At 39.2% G+C, this 18,563-nt stretch overlaps 1 protein-coding gene across 1 annotated transcript; it reads right to left on the minus strand.

Annotated features, from left to right (window-relative positions):
* Positions 1 to 4,885: 4,885 nt before the first annotated feature.
* Positions 4,886 to 8,977, minus strand: Spin4 (spindlin family, member 4). Its single transcript, NM_001401117.1, is given in 1 exon segment — positions 4,886 to 8,977. A coding segment is annotated over 1 exon segment (750 nt). The 5' UTR covers positions 8,491 to 8,977; the 3' UTR covers positions 4,886 to 7,740.
* Positions 8,978 to 18,563: the final 9,586 nt, after the last annotated feature.

Consider the following 18,563-nt stretch of genomic DNA (forward strand, 5'->3'; position numbering starts at 1 on the left):
GCTAGGGGGATGTTGGCCTGGAAACCGGGAAAGGGAATAACATTTGAAATGTAAATAAGAAATATCCAAGTTAATAAAGATGAGGAAAAAAAAGAACCTTCCCCTAATGAATAAAGATTTCTAGGAACCAATCACTGAGCGAGGAGTAGGCGGGACTTCCGGGTCAGAGACGGTAAGAAGAAGGGCAGAAAAAGGTGACTTGATTTTGGCTGTGGAGAGCTTTGAGGGCAAAATGCAGCAAGCAGGAGACCCCCGGTTTAGATGGCAGACCCACCAGGATTCACCACCAGAGGAGTTATATTTAATATAGCATACAAAATTAGGATGCTAGTTGCTGTGCCCAGTGATTGTGTTACCTGTTGATTCTAAAGTAAGTTTGCGTGGTGTTTTTCTTCATGCAGCAAGTCAACTGGGTTCCAGAGAGAAAGGTATGGTGGCAAAGCATGGATTGGCGAGAAGTGCACCCCAAGTGGGAATTTGGAAGAGTGGAGCCGGCAAGGCAGAGACCCACCATGGGAACTTTAGCGAGCCAGATGAAGAAAGTTCGAGCTCGGAGTTAGAATGTCTGCCGGGCTAAGAACAGGCCAGGCCATCCGGCCTTCCGTGCCTTGCCAGGCGGTAGTATGGGTGCTTTTTTTTATTATTTCACACTACGTGTTTCTAAATTATTGTCTGAGATCTAATCACAGGGTATAGCTATGATGCAGCCAGCATTCTTGATAGGAATGGGTACAACAATCAAATTTTGTTACCAAGGAAAATACGTATTACTATTAATTTTGAGAATCTGTGGTTCAAACATTGATTAATTTTTAATAATGCCTCCCAGTAGACAGCCAGAGGAATAGGGAACATGGGACCTATTATACCAAATGTGTCTCATAGGGCAACAGCCCTCCACTATTTTCAGGAGTGCCTTAATCATGGCCTTCCCGAGAAAAAAGAACTTCTCCACCTGTAACTATAGAACCAGATTTCACTGTAACATGCTCAGTTAATCAGATCAGACCCACTGCAAAGGGAAACTTTACAAATGAAAAGTAAGCGGGAAGAAGGACTCACCATGAAAACAAAAGCCATAGTTATTAGCAGGGAGAGATCTAGAAATACTGCCATTCGCATGCTGTGTACCTTCCCGCTCTGAAGAGTAGTGTTTCCACGACAGGAGTAGGAGAGAGTAGGAAAGGATAGATGAAGTTCTCACAGTGTATGTCCGTCGGAGTGAAGAAAGGCAAAGGTAGACAAGGAAAAAAGGAATCCTCACTTTATGTGTGGATTCCTCATGGACAAGCTGCTGCTGCAGACACACCTCCATTCATGCAGATATGCTGAGAATGATGCACCAACGGTGCAGGGAGAAAAGAATTGACTGCACCATAATGGATATAAATGACTTTGTAAAGGACAACCTCTATGTAGAAGACACAGAAACAAGGTAAGTGGATCCTCAGAGAGAGAATAGGTAATTGGAGTTCATTCATAATAGTTAAGAAAAATTACTTTATCTTCACCTCCAAAGCCTCTGTTTGAGGTATCTGGATAAATATATGTGATTCTTAAATAAATAAATAAATAAATAAATAAATAAATAAATAAAGCTGGAGACGATGCTCAGCACTTTGAGCATTAGCTTCTCTTCCAGAGGACTGGGGTTTGATTCTCAGCAACCACATGATAACTTATAACCTTAGTAACTCCACTTCCAGGAGATCCAACACCATCTTCTAGTTTCTATCTGGCACTGAGCATGTAGATGATGCACAGACATACAGAAAAAAATGACAAAATAATAATTTAAGGACATGTATAAAAATTAACAAAAGACATATACAAAAAAAACCCAAAATAATACGTTAAAGATTTAAAAACAAACAAATAGCCAAATCATTCAGCTCAAAAAAAAGTAAGGCTATCACTATTGCATTAAGTAGTAAATATTTTAGCACCATTTGTATTTCCTAAGATTTGGGGTGAAATAACACAGATCATTTGGACTTATGCTCTAAATATTTACAGACAAATATTCTACCACTAAGCTCTGCTCCCTAAATGATTGTATAAGACCTTGCAAGTTATGAGGTCAGACTCCAAGTAGTTGAGGTCTGATAATGTAGGAATTTATTTTGTTTGGGCTTTTGTATCTGTATTATCTCCCTCAAGTCTCTTCTCACATTCAGTCTGGTCATATTTGGCTGTAGCAAGAAACGTCTAATTGTACATACTCCATCTGAATGTATCTGAAATACAATTTGTTTCCTCACTTTAAGTGCTTAAATGACATCTCTCTCTAAATACAGACTAGCATACCCCTGGACCCAGTCATGCCTCTGTTTAATTTCTGTTGTTTTGCTTTTCCTTCCTAGCTATCTTCATATATGTACAGCATATATGACAGCAATACAGTAAAATACTCATTCCAGAAAATGTTCTAGGAGAAATAAGAATCTGCCTTTACTTACTATGATGTAAGTTTATGTACTGGGGAATCAAAGACTTTGTTTCTGTACATTTCCTCTCCTCTAACAGTGTTAGAACAGTTAAAAGCCTTTCTCTGATACTCAGAATGAAAGAACTACAGTATCACATTATAAACATGCAGGATCTGAATCTATATGTGTAGGAGAAAATGAGTTTCCTTTAGACAGGAAGATCTCAAAGAAAATAGAAATTTCGACAGATGTATTCATTTCCCAATAGAGTGAACCTCTTTCTGACTCAAGCAATTACGTGTGAAAAATTTTACTATGGAAAATTTGAAATGGTTCTCTTCCAAAAGCTAGGAAAGTTTATAGGGTAACACAGTATTCTACACTGACTTTATTTGTTCTATATTCTTCAAAATAAGTCATATTATATTCTCAACTGCTAAACCAGAGTTGTAGCTAGACTCAAATCCAGCTATGAATATAGCTTAATCTTGATATATACTCAAATCAGTATATGGCAACATAAACTCTAAGATTTGGAACATAAAGAAGAGTTCATAGCTACATTTGTTTACACTGTTTAATAATCTATCCTCAAAGCCCTCTAGGCCATAAAAACAGAGTTTTCATTTCGTCTGTGATCCAATGTCATGTAACAATTCAATTCACAGTTCATGACTCAGGGCCTAGATAGACTTTTCTGTCTAAAACAGGAAGATTTTTGTTTTGACCACTGCCAGTTTCTCTAAATAGCAAACTCCCAAATTTGAAAGTGAGTCAGAGTTAGGGTTACCCTCTTTCTAACTGTTACAATATAAAATATTCTAATATCTTACAAGAAATGTAACAAGTCTATGTCTGGCCTAGAACTATGAGAAAGTTGATGCATATGTACTGTAAGTTCTGTTGGAAGTTGAGATTTGTCTTCTTTATTCAGCTCTAGGACTATGATCATGTTAACTCCAGTGTTAGGGAAATAAATGTTAACAGCAATTAGCATTTAAAAGATTCCCTACAACAAAACCAGAATAAATTCCACCTGGATTAAAGTTGGCCTGTCCCCACAGAATCAGCTAAGCAGGGCTCACAGGGGCTCACGGACACTAAGGAGACAATCAAAGAGACTGCATGGGTCTGAGCTAGATCTTCTGCATTTGTTATGGTTGTATAACTGAATGTTCTTGTGGGACTCCTAATAGTGAGACTGGGAGGTGTCACTGACTCTTTTGCCTGCTTTTGGGATCATTTTCTTCCTAGTTGCTTCGTCCAGGCTTAATACAAGAGGAGGGTCCTAGACTTATTGTAACACGATATGCCATGTTTGGTTAATATCCCTGGGAGGCCTGATCTTTTCTGAAGGGAAATGGAGGAGTGGATCTGGGAGAAAGGGGTGGTGGAGCAAGGGACTTGGAGGTGTGGAGGTAAGGGAAACCAGTTAGCATATAATGTATGAGAGAAGAAATTGAACGGAGGTGTGTAGCAGTCGGGGATGGGGAACTGGGAGTAGCCACTAGAAATTCCCAGATGCCAGGGAAACAAGAGGCTCCCAGGACCCAACCAGGATGACATTAGCTGAAATACCCAACAAAAGGGAGGGAGAACCTGTTGAGACCATTTCCACTAGATAGGCACAGCCCCCAGTTGAGGAATGGGCCCACCCACCCATCTCCAAAATTTTACTCCAGAATTGCTCCTGTCTAAAGGAAATGCAGGGACAAAGTGTGAAGCAGAGACTGAAGGAAAGGCCATCCAGAGACTGCCTCACTTGGAAATCAATCCCATATAGAGTCACCAAACCCAGACACTATTGCTGATGCCAAGAAGTGCTTGCTGACAGGAGCCTGGTATTGCTGTCTCCTGAGAAGCGCTGACAGAGCCTGACCAATACAGATGTGGCTGCTCACAGGCAACCATTGGACTGAGCATGGGGACCCCAATGGAGGAGTTAGGGAGAGGACTGAAGAAGCTGAAGGGGTTTGCAATCCCATAGGAAGAATATCAACCAACCAGACCCCCCCCCCCACGAGTTCCCAAGGACTAAACCACCATCCAAAGGGATCCTTGGCTTCAGCTGTAGCAGAGGGCCTTGTCAGGCATCACTGGGACTGTTGGCCCTTGGTCCTGTGGAAGCTCAATGCCCCAGTGTAGGAGAATGTCAGGGTGGGGAGGTGGGAGAGTGGGTGGGGGAGCCCCTCATAGAAGCAGGGGGGAGGAGGAGGGAATAGGGAGTTTGTGGAGGGGAAACCTGGGAAGGGGATAACATTTGAAATGTTGGGTTTGGGGATTTAGATCACAAGTAGAGTGCTTGCCTAGCAAGTGCAAGGCCCTGGGTTCAGTCCTCAGCTCTGGAAAAAATGTAAACAAATAAAATAACCAATAAAAATATATAAAAAAATAAAATATAAAGTTGTCCATTCATCTAAACATTAGTAGAAAACACAAGTCACTACTATTATTGGTTATAGTTTTATTTGTATATAATTTATTTTTAGTAAATATATAAAACATCAGCACCAAATTCATGACAGTGTTTGCCTCTGCAGAAGAGGTGGTATGGTAGTTGCAAATGAATTTATTAGACATTAACACTGATCATTGAAATATAAATCTGCACAAAGCAAACATGTCAAAGTATAGATATTTTCTAATTTGGAGTGGAGGTAAACAAATGTTTTTCACATCTTTGATAATTTTTTATATTCTGCCTTATTTTTCTAGTAAAAGAATAAAAAGATAATTATGCTGTCGTTATAGCTGATGATTTTATTACATTTTCTGAACTGGGCAAATACATAATGACATAAAGCACATAAAAATAATCAGCAAACTTTATAAAATAAGCAACTTTCAACTTAGTATGTAATTGAAAGAGAATATATATTCTGTAAATGACAGAAAAAATATATATTCTGTATTAACAAAAAGTCTGAAAAAGCCAATTACCACTGGGAAAAATCAGGAAATGCATTGAAGATACGTAATAAAATTCATTCCCAGGATTAGAATGTTTTATAGCTTATTCCCAGCTAATTTAAAAAAAATATTTCTAATGCTATTTCACTCAGTCATTTCTTTAAGCTAGTAGAATTTTAATAACAAAGCTTTATAGAGAGAGCTTATGAAAAAATGACAACCTGTTGTTTGTTAATTCAATTAAAAATACAAAGAGTAATCTAAAACTGTAATTTTCCTTTGGAATGCAAATCCAATTATGAATGCATTATTGGTCAATAAAATACAGCAAAATAATGTCTATTTTACTGTAACCAAGTAGGATTTATTCCAGAAATACAGGTTTGGCTTAATACTATATATCTAGCTTTCTTATAAATCATACATCAACAAATTAAAAGAAAAACTATATACGTTTGATAATGGATATTGAAAAGACATTGATAAAATCAAGGAGACATTTCTTATAGTAATACTATATAAAAACAGGAACAGAAGAACTTTCTAAACTATGACTACTTACTAACAATCAACGATAAAGTCACACATGAAACAATAAAGTCATTCTCATCAAAATTAGAGATAGGACAAGCATGCCTGCCATCATCATCACATAACACTGCTCTGGAAAATCCAGCTAATGCTATACTAGTAAGTATAAGCATTAGAAGAAATAAAATTATCTGTATTTACAAACAAAATGATTGTATATATCAAGAAAATCCAAAAGTTTCTAATTTAAAATCCAATGTAACATATAGGATTAAATAAATCATTGGATAAAAGATAAAAATATAAAATCTGTAAATTTCCTCTATTGATAAAAATAAAAAGTTACATATAAGAAGGAAAATATTCAACTTAGTACAAAATTTGATGACTGCAAAAATAAATTCCATTCGATATGAATGATCTATATGAAGAATGGTTTGAAAACAAGATAAAAATATTTCAATGATCTACCAAATCTCACTAATTTTATTCTTGTATATAAGAATACAGAAAATTGATGCAATTCTGATAGGTATCAGACCCTTTCAAAATATCAATAAAATGCATTGGTTTTTCTCTTGAAAGGATGAGTGTTGAGGATAAATTATAATAAGAAAGAAAAAATAACTATTAAAAGGGAATTTGTTATTCCAGTTTCTGAAACTTATGGTCTGGTACTAGGTTTAAAATTAACTTTCACTCTGAAATTTGAAAAATAGTGATTTTTTTAAAAAAAAAGTCATTTCTACAGTAGAATATTTAATGCAAAAATATTTAGAATTGAATCTCTATGTATTAGTATGCAAAATTGAATTTCAGGTAGATAGAAAATTTAAATATAATTAAGATTATAAGAGAAAAACAAAGTGAATATTGGTTTGATTGAGGTTAGGGACACCTGCCTGAAAAAGAAAAGAAACTAAAACTTTATAAAAAGACATAGATGTTTAAAAATTATAAAATTAAGGTTTTTAAAGTTGTAAAGTGAACAATAAAGTCAAGATTAAAAACAATGTAAAATTCATTAACACATGAAATAAAAAAGTTTAAATGCACTTTCGTACTAGAGATTCCTACAAGTTTACATGGAAAATATCAACTGAATATATAAAAGAACAAAGGATAGGAATTAGCAAATCAAAAAAGAGAAAAAAATCTCACTGAGTCAGGTAAACATCAAAAAGAATGTAATCAGGAAAATCATGGAACTTTCTGTCAACATTAAAGACCAGTGGATGGCAACCTTGCAATATTTCTTAAAACTAGTCTATGCCTACATAACACTTCTACAGAAATGAGAGCACCTTAATACAATAAAACATCATTATGAGTAAAAAGGGAAATAAATGACCGCCAACACCAGAATGGATACTTTTCGGCACATCTATGTTTACTGTGAACAGTGGTGAGAGGAAGCGTGAGAGTGAAGGACAGAGACTGACTGTGCCATTTATCAAAAACTGTATCATCTGGTAGGTCAGTTCTGCAAAAACTACATCAAAGTTTCTGCTAGAGAGCAGGAAAAACATCCTAAGAAAAATGCCAAATTCTCAAACTAATTAACTGGAAGAATTAAAAGGGGGGAGGGGAGCAGAAGACACGTTGCAGAGTTTATCTTCTTTTGAGTCGTTTCGGTGAATCCAAACACTTTTTCCCCCTCTTAGCAACCACTTTAAATTTTCAATTACAAAACAAATAAAGAACCAAAGTACCAACATATGCTTGAGTCAGAACTGGGAAATAGTCAATATAAGATATGGAGGCACAATACGATTTAGCCACTGTCCGGAACTTTTGACCTAGAAATTGTCCCCAGAAAAACCTAATTTTGAGAACATAAAATATTTTACCTCTAAAGAGGTCTATAAATTTAGGGGGTTTTCACCAAGCCATAGACATAAATGTGAATATCATCATCAAACTTGATGAAGTAGACAGATGGCTTGGCTACCACCTGATGAATAAAAATTCCAGTTCTCTTGGATCCGTCGTCTTTGGCGTGTTCCACCTGCTTGCCCACGAGACTGTCGAGCACCTCTCCAGGCTCCTGTTCTGCTGTAGGGAAGTAGTAGTTGGAATCTGGAATGATACGCAGGTCACCATCTTTGTAGTCGTCCAGCAGGGTGTACATATAGAGGACCGGATCTTTCTCGTAGGTGATGTAAAACCAAGTATCCATTATGGGGGCTCGCGCCAGCACCATCCCCTTCCACTCATCTTTCTTTCCATGCTCACCTTCGAACACATGCCCCACTGCCTTCCCAACCAGGGAATCAGCCAGGCGAGAGTCGATGCGCGGAGAAGGAACTCTCTCAGGAAGAATTTCCAGCGCTAAAACTCTCTTATCTCTGTGCAGTTCTAGTCCGTACACACTGTCTTTGCCGTCATATTTGATGATATACAGAGTGGGCTTCACGGAAACCTGCTCGAGCACAGTTCCCTTCCACTGCTCCACTGGCTCATTGCCTTCTTTCCAGCCGTGTTGAATGCGGCAGCCCACGATGTTCCTATGAGTGAGGAAAGTGGGCTTACGGCGCTGCTTCTTGTGAGTGTGCCTTTTCTTCATCAGGTACGCGGACACACCATCTACCCCAGTAGGAGGCACGGTCGGAGGAGACATGGCTCAGATCTTCTGTGGCCGAAGTAAAGCTGCCCTTCGCTTAACAAGCTGACTAACAGTCAGCAGTGTTCAATGGCAGATATTTTTCACGATCTGAGAGACTGTATCAGTCCTCTTTTCAGATTTTGTCAGAAGCGAGCTAACTGACTGGGAACTGAGACAGAGAGTGCCTCTCACTAGTGCTTTTCTCCTCCTTCAGGGAGGGGTGACTGCAATAGTGATGGCTAGAGAGAGATGGCGGGCTCCCGGGTTCGTTCTGTCCGCCCCTGGCGCCTTCCCGGACTCCCAAGCCCACGTCCCAGCCAGAATCCGCCACTTAGCTGTTGTCAACGCTGCTGCGGTCGCAGAACGGCACCAGAGAAGAAGTCGACAGTTAACGTGGACCGGAGATAACAGGGATGTTGGCGGCAACGAAAGTGCAGGCAGTAGCACGTCTTCCAGCAGTTTGCGCTTTGCGCGGCCTGCTCTTGGCAGCGCTTGTCAGCTTGGCCAATCTGCGAAACCGGGATTTTTGTTGCTTAGGGAATCCTCCTCCTCTGAGCCCGCCCTCTCCTTTCCTCCACCCCTCCCGCTTCCGTCCTGCCTTCCGCTCCTGGGGCAGCCACACTGACACAGGCGCTCTCCTTTACTCCCGTGGCCCCCAACCGGTTCATTCCCACCAGAACCAGACAGCACAGCTCCCCTCCTCCCCTGCAGGCTGTCTGCTGCCCAACTGCATACTTCACTGAGGCTCCATCTGCTTTCTATCTTCCAGGAATTCCTCACAAGCAGAAAAAGAAAAGAGGAAAAGAAAGAAAAAAAAATACGTGGGGTGGGAGAAATTGTATAAACAAATCTACGATTTCGTTCTTTTTTTAAGGAATTTGAAATGGGACTGGGGAAAGACCATGCACAATCCACCATGTTAACTTAAACTCTCCTTTCTACTTTCTACCTGATCATTCATCATAACGATTTTTTAGTATGTTTTTCGAAGTGTAAGGGAAATATGCTGGTATTTGTTTTTCTAAAACTGAGTGAAATAAAAACACAACAAAAGTAACTTTAGTCGTACATACTAGGCAAAAATCAAAATGTTTATTAAGCTGATTCCTTATTAATATATCTGTTCTATAATCTTATACATTTGAGAGCATATTCTATAATTTTATTGCTTACTTTGTCATTTATATCACAAGTAGTTTCTGTTGTTATTAAATACTCTGGAAACAAGATTTTTTTTTCATATTTTGAGACAGGGTTTCTCTGTGTAGCCCTGACAGTCTTGGAACTCTATATACCAGGGTGGCCTCGAACTCAGAGATCGGCCTCTCTCTCTCTGCCTCCCAAGTACTGGGATTAAAAGCAAGCGCCACCATGTCAGGCCGGAAACACAATTTTTAATGGTTCCATATGAGAACATAAAAAAGACAGCACTCATCTCAAAATAAATTAAAAAGTGGTTTATTCTGGAATCAAAGATAAGTGACCAGGTCCAAGGTCCACAACTTTAGGTTACCCCAAGTTCTATGTTGCAATGTGGTAACAGACTCCTGGGGTTTTGTTGGTGTTGTTGTTGCTGCTGTTTATTATTAACTTGTGTGCGCGTGACATGTGCGCAGAGGGGGAAAAGTGGAAATCAGAAGATAACATTGTGTAGTTACTTCTTTCCTTCCACCTTCCTTTACTTGAATTCCCGTGGATTGAACCCAGGTCCCCAGACTTATGCCACAAGTTCCTTTGTAAGATAAGCCTCTTACCCAACCAGCCTCATGAAAATTTTATAGCTCCAAAACAAAGAGAACTATAAATCAGGAAACTTTTAAAAGACACTGGGGGAAGCCTTGGGTAGGCGTTAGAGCAAACAGGAGAAACTTCAGCTGTGGGCTTCAGATACTATCTAACGGCATTCCCTCCCTGCCTTTAGGTCAGGGAAAGCTGAGCATCTGCACACATTCCAAAAGAACTTACCTAATACCCGGAAGAAGGTTTAGGTCAGTCGCAGAGTTGAACAATGCATCACCATTTTGGGTGGGGTAAGGGTTAAGATAGTTTAAGATAATTCAGCTCTGGAACTGCAAAAGCTGAACTCCCCCATTTACACTCACAACTTAATCAGTTAATCAACCATGTACAAAGTTCACTGTATGTGTGGCTTTTTTCCTCCCAGAGAACTTCAGTTAACCCACAAGGTTACTTTTTAATACTCCTTCAATGGCTCCTCATTTATCCTAAATGGTGTAAGGCAGAAAAGTAAATAAAGCAACTCTCTTTTTTCATATATGAATTGTTTAATTGAACTCTTCTTTGCTTTTATTTTTCTCCCTGAAATACAAAAGTTGGAGCTGTGGTTCCATTTTTTTTACATAGTATACTTTGTTCATATTTTTCCACCCCAACATTATGCTCTCTCTCTCTAAAAAAAAATCAAAATAAAGAAAAAACAAAAAGCGTACACAAAAACATGGAGTCTATTTTATGTTGGCCTGTCTTGAAGTATGATTTATATACCCAATGACACTCTACTGGAGAAAATAGATTTTCCATTTCCCACCAGATACCAATTGCAAATAGCTTCTTTTTTTTTTTTTTTTTGGTTCTTTTTGTTTTTTTTTTTTTTTGGTTCTTTTTTTTTCCCCGGAGCTGGGGACCGAACCCAGGGCCTTGCGCTTCCTTGGTAAGCGCTCTACCACTGAGCTAAATCCCCAGCCCCGCAAATAGCTTCTTGATTAGGGATGGGATTTAATGGCTATCTCTCCTTCTAAGGGCTGAGACTTTTCCAGGTTTGAACCTGAGTGGGTCTTGCATATACTATCACAGTTCTGAGTTCCTATGTGTGTCTATTAGTCCTGTTGTACCTTAAAGACACACTCTCCTTGAAATCATCTACCATCTCTGGTTGTTATAGTCTTTCTACCATCTCTTCCTCATAGACCCTTGAGCCTTGAGGGGAGGGTTTGATGAAGACATTCCACTTAGGACTGAGTGCAATAAAATCTCTCAATTTTTGCACGTTGTCCAGTTGTGGGTCTCTGTGTTAATTATCATGTATGGGTGCTGTAATGGTTTGTATATGCTCAGCCCATGGAGTGGCACTATTAGAAAACGTGGCCCTGTTGGAGTGGGTGTGACCTTGTTGAAATAGGCGTGGCACTGTGGGTGTGGTCTTTAAGATCCTCATCCTATCTGCCTTGAAGTCTGCCTTCCACTACAGGCCTGCAGATGAAGATGTCAAACTCTCAGCTTCTCCTGCGCCAGGCCTGCCTGAATGCCTCCATGTTCCCGCCTTGATGATAATGGACTGAACCTCTGAACCTGTAAGCAGCCCCAATTAAATGTTGTAAGAGTTGCCTTGGTCATGGTGTCTGTTGACAACAGTAAAACCCTAACTAAGACTGAAGTTGGTATCAGGGACTGGGGTATTGCTGTGATAGGCCTGACCATGCTTTTGTTTGGAAGAATGTGGATTTGGGGACTATTAGGAAGTATGGCCTTGTTGGAGTAGGTGTGGTCTTGTTGGACAAAGTGTGTCACTGTGGAGGCAGGCTTTGAGGTCTCTTGTGCTCAAGCTCTGCCGGCCCCAATGAAATGTTTTCTTTTGTAAATGTTCCCTTGGTCATGGTGTGTCTTAACAGCAATGGAAACTCAAGACGCTGACTCTTTGTGATGGCTATTCTTGGTTGTCAACTTGATTACATGTAGTAATCAACTATAACCAAAATGGTAGGGTACACCATTTTGATTTCTTAATTAAATCAATTTAATCAGGAAGACCCATTTCTTTTTTTTTCATTAATTAATATATTTATTCACCTTGTATCCCCATCACTGCCCCACTTCCGGTCTCCCCCCCACATTCCCTTTCCTTTCCTTCTCACCCTCCCTTTCTCTTCTTAGAGTGTAGAGAACCCCTATATACCCCACCTCACCCTCCACCACCCCTCCAGGCACATCAAGTCTCTGTAGGGCTAGGCACATCCTCTCCCACTGAGGCCAGACAAGGCAGTCCAGTAGGGGAATGTATAATCCAGACAGGAAACAGCTTTAGGGACAGCCACTGCTCCAGTTGTTGGGGACTCACTTGAAGGTCAAGCTGTATATCTGCTACATATGGGGGTAGGGCTAGGACCAGCCCATGCATGTTCTTTGGTTGATGGTTCAGCCTCTGGGAGCCTCCAAGGATCCAGATTAGTTGACTCTGTTGGTCTTCCTGTTGAGTTCCTATCTTCTTTGGGGCCTTCAATCCTTCCCCCAACTATTCCATAGGAGTCCCTGAGCTCCACCCAATGTTTGACTGTAAGTCTCTACATCTGTTTCAGTCAGCTGCTGGGTGGAATCAGAGGACAGTTTTGTTAGGTTCCTGTCTGCAAGCATAACAGAGCATCATTAATAGTATCAGAGATACTTTTAATACAGCTTTAGGGACAGCCCCTGCTCCAACTGGTTGGCAGACCCACATGAAGGCCAAGTTGCACATCTACTACATATGGGGTAGGGGCTGGGTCCCTACTATATATGGGGATAGAAAATGAATAAGCTGCTCAAAGCAAGCCTAATGCTTGCCAACCGGATGAGTCTCCAGATGGGCTGGTTATTGCTGCGGCCATTCCCTCAGTATCTGCTCCATCTCTGTCCCCACGTTTCTTGTAGATAAGATTAATTTTGGGTCCAAAATTTTGTGGGTAGGTTGGTATTCTTATTCATCCACTGGGGTTCTTTCCTGGCTACAGGACTGAATATTAACCATAAAGTAGAGTATACCCACGACACACTCCACAGACCCAAAGAAGCTAAACAAGATGGAAGGCCCAAGTGATAATGCTTGAGTCTCACTTAGAAGGGGAAATAAAAGAGTCATATGAGGCAGATGGATAGAGGGAACTAGATGGGAGAGGGGATGGGGAGGGGAATGCAGTGTTTCAGGAGCAGGTGTAGGAGGGACAGGAGAGATGGCCAGGTGGCCATGAGAATGAATGGAAACCTGCAGCTTGCATGGGGGTGGGTGGACATAGGTATCTTGAAGGCTTGCCAGATATCAATGGAGTGACCTTAGCTGAGACTCTGAGTAGTGGAGATATGGAAACTGAAGGGAAGACACATTTCTAATCCAGATCTTTGAGATGGAAATATACATTTTCAATCTAGATCTTCTGAGGGGAAAAAATACCTTTAATCTGGGCCAACGTTCTGCTTGCAGCCTATGTAAAGGTTATGGAAGGAGGAAGCTTTCTCTCTTTACCTTCTTGCTTTCATTCTTGCTAGTTCATTTCTTCACTGGTGTTGTAGCCTACTAGTTCTTTGGGATTCCAGTATATACTTTACACCAGTAGAGACATCTAGCCTTCTGGAATAAACAACTACTGGATTCTTGGACCTTCTATAGGTAGCTAGCTATTATTGGATTAGCTGAACCACAGCCTGTAAGCCATTCTAACATCTGTCTGTCTGTCTGTCTGTCTGTCTGTCTGTCTGTCTGTCTCTCTTCTGTAAGAAGCCTGACTAAAAAACTTTCTATCAGATTGGGGTGGTATTATTTCTTTTTGTTTTTCTAGAGCTTTCAAGTGTGTAATTAAATTATTAATATAGGATTTCTCCAAGTTTTTTTACTTTTATGTAGGCACTTAGTGCTATCAACTTGCCTCTTAAAATCTCCATTATTGAGTCTCATAGGTTTGGGTGTATTGTGTTTTCATTTTCACTCATCTCTAAAAACTTCTTAAATTCTTTCTTGATTTCTGTCCTGACTCAGTTTTCTTTCAGTATCAAGTTGTTTGACTTCCATGAGTTTGTAAACTTTCTCCTGTTTTTATTGTTGTTGTTGTTGATACCAAGCTTTAATCCATGATAGGATGTAGAGTTTTGTTTTAATGTGTGTGTGTGTGTGTGTGTGTGTGTGTGTGTGTGTGTGTGTGTGTGTGTGTGTGTGTATGGTGATGTGCTTTGTTTCCTAGTTAATACATGGTCAATTTTGGAGAAAGAGAATAAAATATACATTTAACATTTGGGAGAAGTCTGTCAGGTCCATTTATTTAATGATGCTATTTGTATTCATCTCCAGCATTTCTCTTTTTACTTTTCATTTGGATGACTTGTCTATTGGAGAGAAGTAAAATAGTGAAGTCACCCTCTATTGGTGTGTTAGGGTCAATATGTCATTTTAGCTGTAGTGGTGTTTCTTTTTATGAACTTGGTTAGTATTATGTTTGGTAAATAGATATTTAGAACTGTAATATCCTCTCAATGAATCTTTTACTTTAATGAAGATATAGTGTCCTTTCATATCTCTTCTGATTAGTTTTGGTTTGATGTCTAGTTGATATTTTGTCAGATGTTAGCCTGTTTCTTGGGTTCATTTGCTAAGAAGAAAGGTGGACCTTTATCCATCTATTTACTCTAAGGGGACATCTGTCCCTGTGGTAAAGTGTGTTTCTTGGATGCAGCAGAAAGATGGATCCTGCTTTCTAAAGTTATCTGTTTGTCTATGGATTTTTATTGTGGAAGTAATACAATTAATATTGAGAGTTATCAATGAGTATTGTTTATTGATTCTTGATATTTTGTAATAGTGGTGTGTGTTTCTCCCTCTTCTCTTTCAATTAAATATTTTGTGATTACTTACTCCTTTTGTCCTCTTATCCTTATTTCCAGACTGATGTTTTCCTTCTAGTACCTTTATTACAATAGAACTGGGTTGATTGAGATATTGCATAAATTTGTTTCTATTGTGAAATGTTTTCTTTCTTGGTTGATTGTGACAAATAGTTTGGTTGTGTATGGTAGTCTGGGATGACATCTGTGCTCCCTCCGATTTTGCAGAACATTCTTTCAGGCTTTTCTTTTCTTTCAGAGTCTTCTTTGTAAATCAGGTGTTATTCTTATGTGGCTATGCTTATAGACTTGGTCTTTGTCTCTTCCAGCTCTTAATATCCTTTCTTTATTCTGTACATTTAGTGTTTTGATTATTATGTGTCATAGGGAGTTCCTTTTATGGTCTTGTTTATTTGGTGTTCTTTAAGCCCCTTGTACCTTGATAATTTCCCCTTTATTTAGAATAAGGAAAATTTGTCTCTCAAATTAAAAAAAATTATTTCTGTGCCTCTCAAATTAAAAAAAAATATTTCTTTGCCTTTGACCTTGGTTTCTTCTCATTTCCCTATAGTTTTTATTCATAGGTTTGGTCTTTTCAAAGTATCTTAGCTTTCCTAGTTGTTTTTGACCTGATTTAAATTTTTCATCGATTGAACTATCCATTTCTTCTAACTTGTCTACAGACTTAGAATTTTCTCTTCCATGTATTTTAATCTGCTGACAAGGCTTACCTCTGAGATTTTGTTTGACATCCTAAAGTTTTCATTTTGAGTTTTATTTCAGTTTGCATTTCCTTTAGTGATTCTATTTCTTTGCTAAATTCTATTTTCATGTCTTGAATTATTTTCACTATTTCATTCAACTGTTTGTATTCTCACAGTCTTTATTAAGATATTTTTCCTACCCTGTTTGAGGCTCTTGAACATACTCATATTTGCTATTTTGAAGTCCTTGATTTGTGCTAAATTGGTCCCCCAGGGCCCATTACAGTATAGTTGTTGGCATCTGGAAGAGGCATTTTGTTTTGGTTGTTCCTGCTGAGATCTGGGCATCTGGAGTTATGACATTTGAAGTGTAGGTATTTAGTCTCATCTTTGTTGGACGGGTGTCCCGTTTCTTTTTTTTTCCCCTTTGGTTGATATGCCTTCTCCGAGTCCTAGCCAAGTATAGTTGTTGGGAGGTCCCTGATAGACAGTTGTCCTGCTGGTTAGCGTCAGGAGGTGGGGGTGGGATGGATCACAGAAGAATGGAAATGAGAAAGTAGCAAAGGCTGGAAGGGGCAGACAGGAAGAACTGAGTGGATCCTGTATCCTCTCCAAGAAGCCTAGTACCTCCCAGTATGGATTAAGGTGGGCTAGAAGGAGGGGCTCCTGTGGGAAGGCTGCAGCAGGACTAAAAGTAAGTCTCCAGAGACCAGAATGGAGGACAGTGAGCAAGATAAACATTGCCTACCTGCCTGCTATGGGTCCCTGGTAGAGAGATATACTGTGGTAGGAAGGAATCACAAAGGAATGGAGATGAACATGAAGGAATGCTGAAATAGGCAGAAGAGAACTGGAGAAACCCTTGGTCTTTATTAGGACGCTGAGTTCCAAGAAGGTGGAAGTGGGCTGGAAGGAGGCTGATTGACCTTTTCTAAACTGTGTTTTAAAGGAATATTAACATCATATGTTCTGCTCACGAGGTAACAATGTTTAAAAGAACACATTGACACAAACTTGTGTCTCTAATCTCCAATTTTACAATGAAACACATGTGTACACACAAACACACACACACACACACAGAGAGAGAGAGAGAGAGAGAGAGAGAGAGAGAGAGAGAGAGAGAGAGAGAGAGGAGCCTATATATGCATACTCGAAGTTAGAAGATAAATTTGTAAAAATAAGATGCCGTTATATTCTAAAAATAAAATACCTGAGAAAATAATTACAAACCAAGCTATATCAAGTTCTGTTTTCTTAGAAAAGTAGTTGACAGGTGAAAAAAAGTCTATTGCACATAAAAATTCAGAGAAAGTTATTGCCCCAGTCTCTTGGTTGTATCTTTAAAAGAATTTATACTCAGAACCTCACACACTGAGATGATTAAATTAAATTCTAATACCTTTATTTCTCTAGAATTATGATTTAGATGTTTGAATCATTCCATTTGTGGATTTAGAAGCTTTAAACTGACATATTTAAATGTTTACTTTTTGTGTTACTCATTGAAAAATGAATTACTTCAAAACAGACATTTTATTTTGTATCTCAAGTACTTATTACACAGAGTTGATGTTCAATTAGTCTATTTAAATGAATAAAATGATTTCATATGCAATGCTATGAATATTCCTCAATGAAATATTTAAGTTATCTTACTGATAACTAAAATGTGCAGCCCTGGTGACCCAAAACCTCCCACAAGAGCTTTAAAAACACCTATCTTGTAGTCTTGTGAATTACCTTCCTTCGTTCAGTAGTTTGACAATGCAAAGGAAAACATTTTGGAGCACAAGGGATCTTAGAAGTAGTTTTTCATTGAAAGAAACAGATTCTGCACTGCTGAATTTACAAAGATTAGTGTTAGCCATATAGAGTAGAGAAATATTCCACATCAGGCAGAATCAATTGTTTCTCTGATCTATGCCAAGGTAGTGTCATTGAGATCTAATGGTAAGTTTTCCCTCCACTTTTAGGTGTGATGAGATCATTCCTAGTAATAAGTATGTAACAGCTCCTTCCTCCCCCACAAGACCCGGGATGCAGTGGAACTGAAAAGCAGAGTGGGGCAGGGCTAAATTGTCAACATTCTGTTTTCTTGTACCTTTGTTGTTAGTAAAATTCAGTTAAAAGCTGTTCCTTTTAAGTATTTCTGAAATTAAAATATAATTATTTCTCTAGGAGTCTCCAAGGGTCTAGGTTAGTTGACACTGTTGGTCTTCCTATGGAGTCCTTATCCCCTTCAAGTTCCTCAATCCTTCCCCCAACTCTTCCACAAGACTTCCTGAGCTCTAGTTAATGTTTGGCTGTGAGTCTCTGCATCTGTTCCAGTCAGCTGTGGGATGGAGTGTTTCAGAGGACAGTTATGCTAGGCTTCTGTCTGCAAGCATAAGAGAGTTATCATTCATTGGCTGGCCATTCCCTAAGTTTCTGCTCCAACTTTGTCCCTGCACTTCTTATAGGCAGGACAATTTTGGTTGAAGGTTTTGTGAGTGGGTTGCTGTCCTTATACTTTGGGAGTCCTGCCTGTCTGTAGGAGGTATCCACTTCAGGCTCCATATCCCCCACTGCTGGAAGTTTCAGCTAGAGCCACCTTCATGAACTCCCTGGAGCCTCTCCATCCTAGGTCTCTGGCATGACCTAGAGATGTGCCTGTGCACCATGCCCCTCCTCACAGCCACCTCCAATTTTCTTTTTTTTTCTATTCATATTTTATTTTATTATTTTTTCTTCCATTTTTATGAATTGGGTATTTCTTATTGACATTTCAAATGTTATTCCCTTTCCCGATTTCCAGGCCAT

This window comes from Rattus norvegicus, chromosome X (genome assembly GCF_021556685.1).
Source record: "Rattus norvegicus strain SHRSP/BbbUtx chromosome X, alternate assembly SHRSP_T2T, whole genome shotgun sequence".
NCBI classification, from domain to species: domain Eukaryota; kingdom Metazoa; phylum Chordata; class Mammalia; order Rodentia; family Muridae; genus Rattus; species Rattus norvegicus.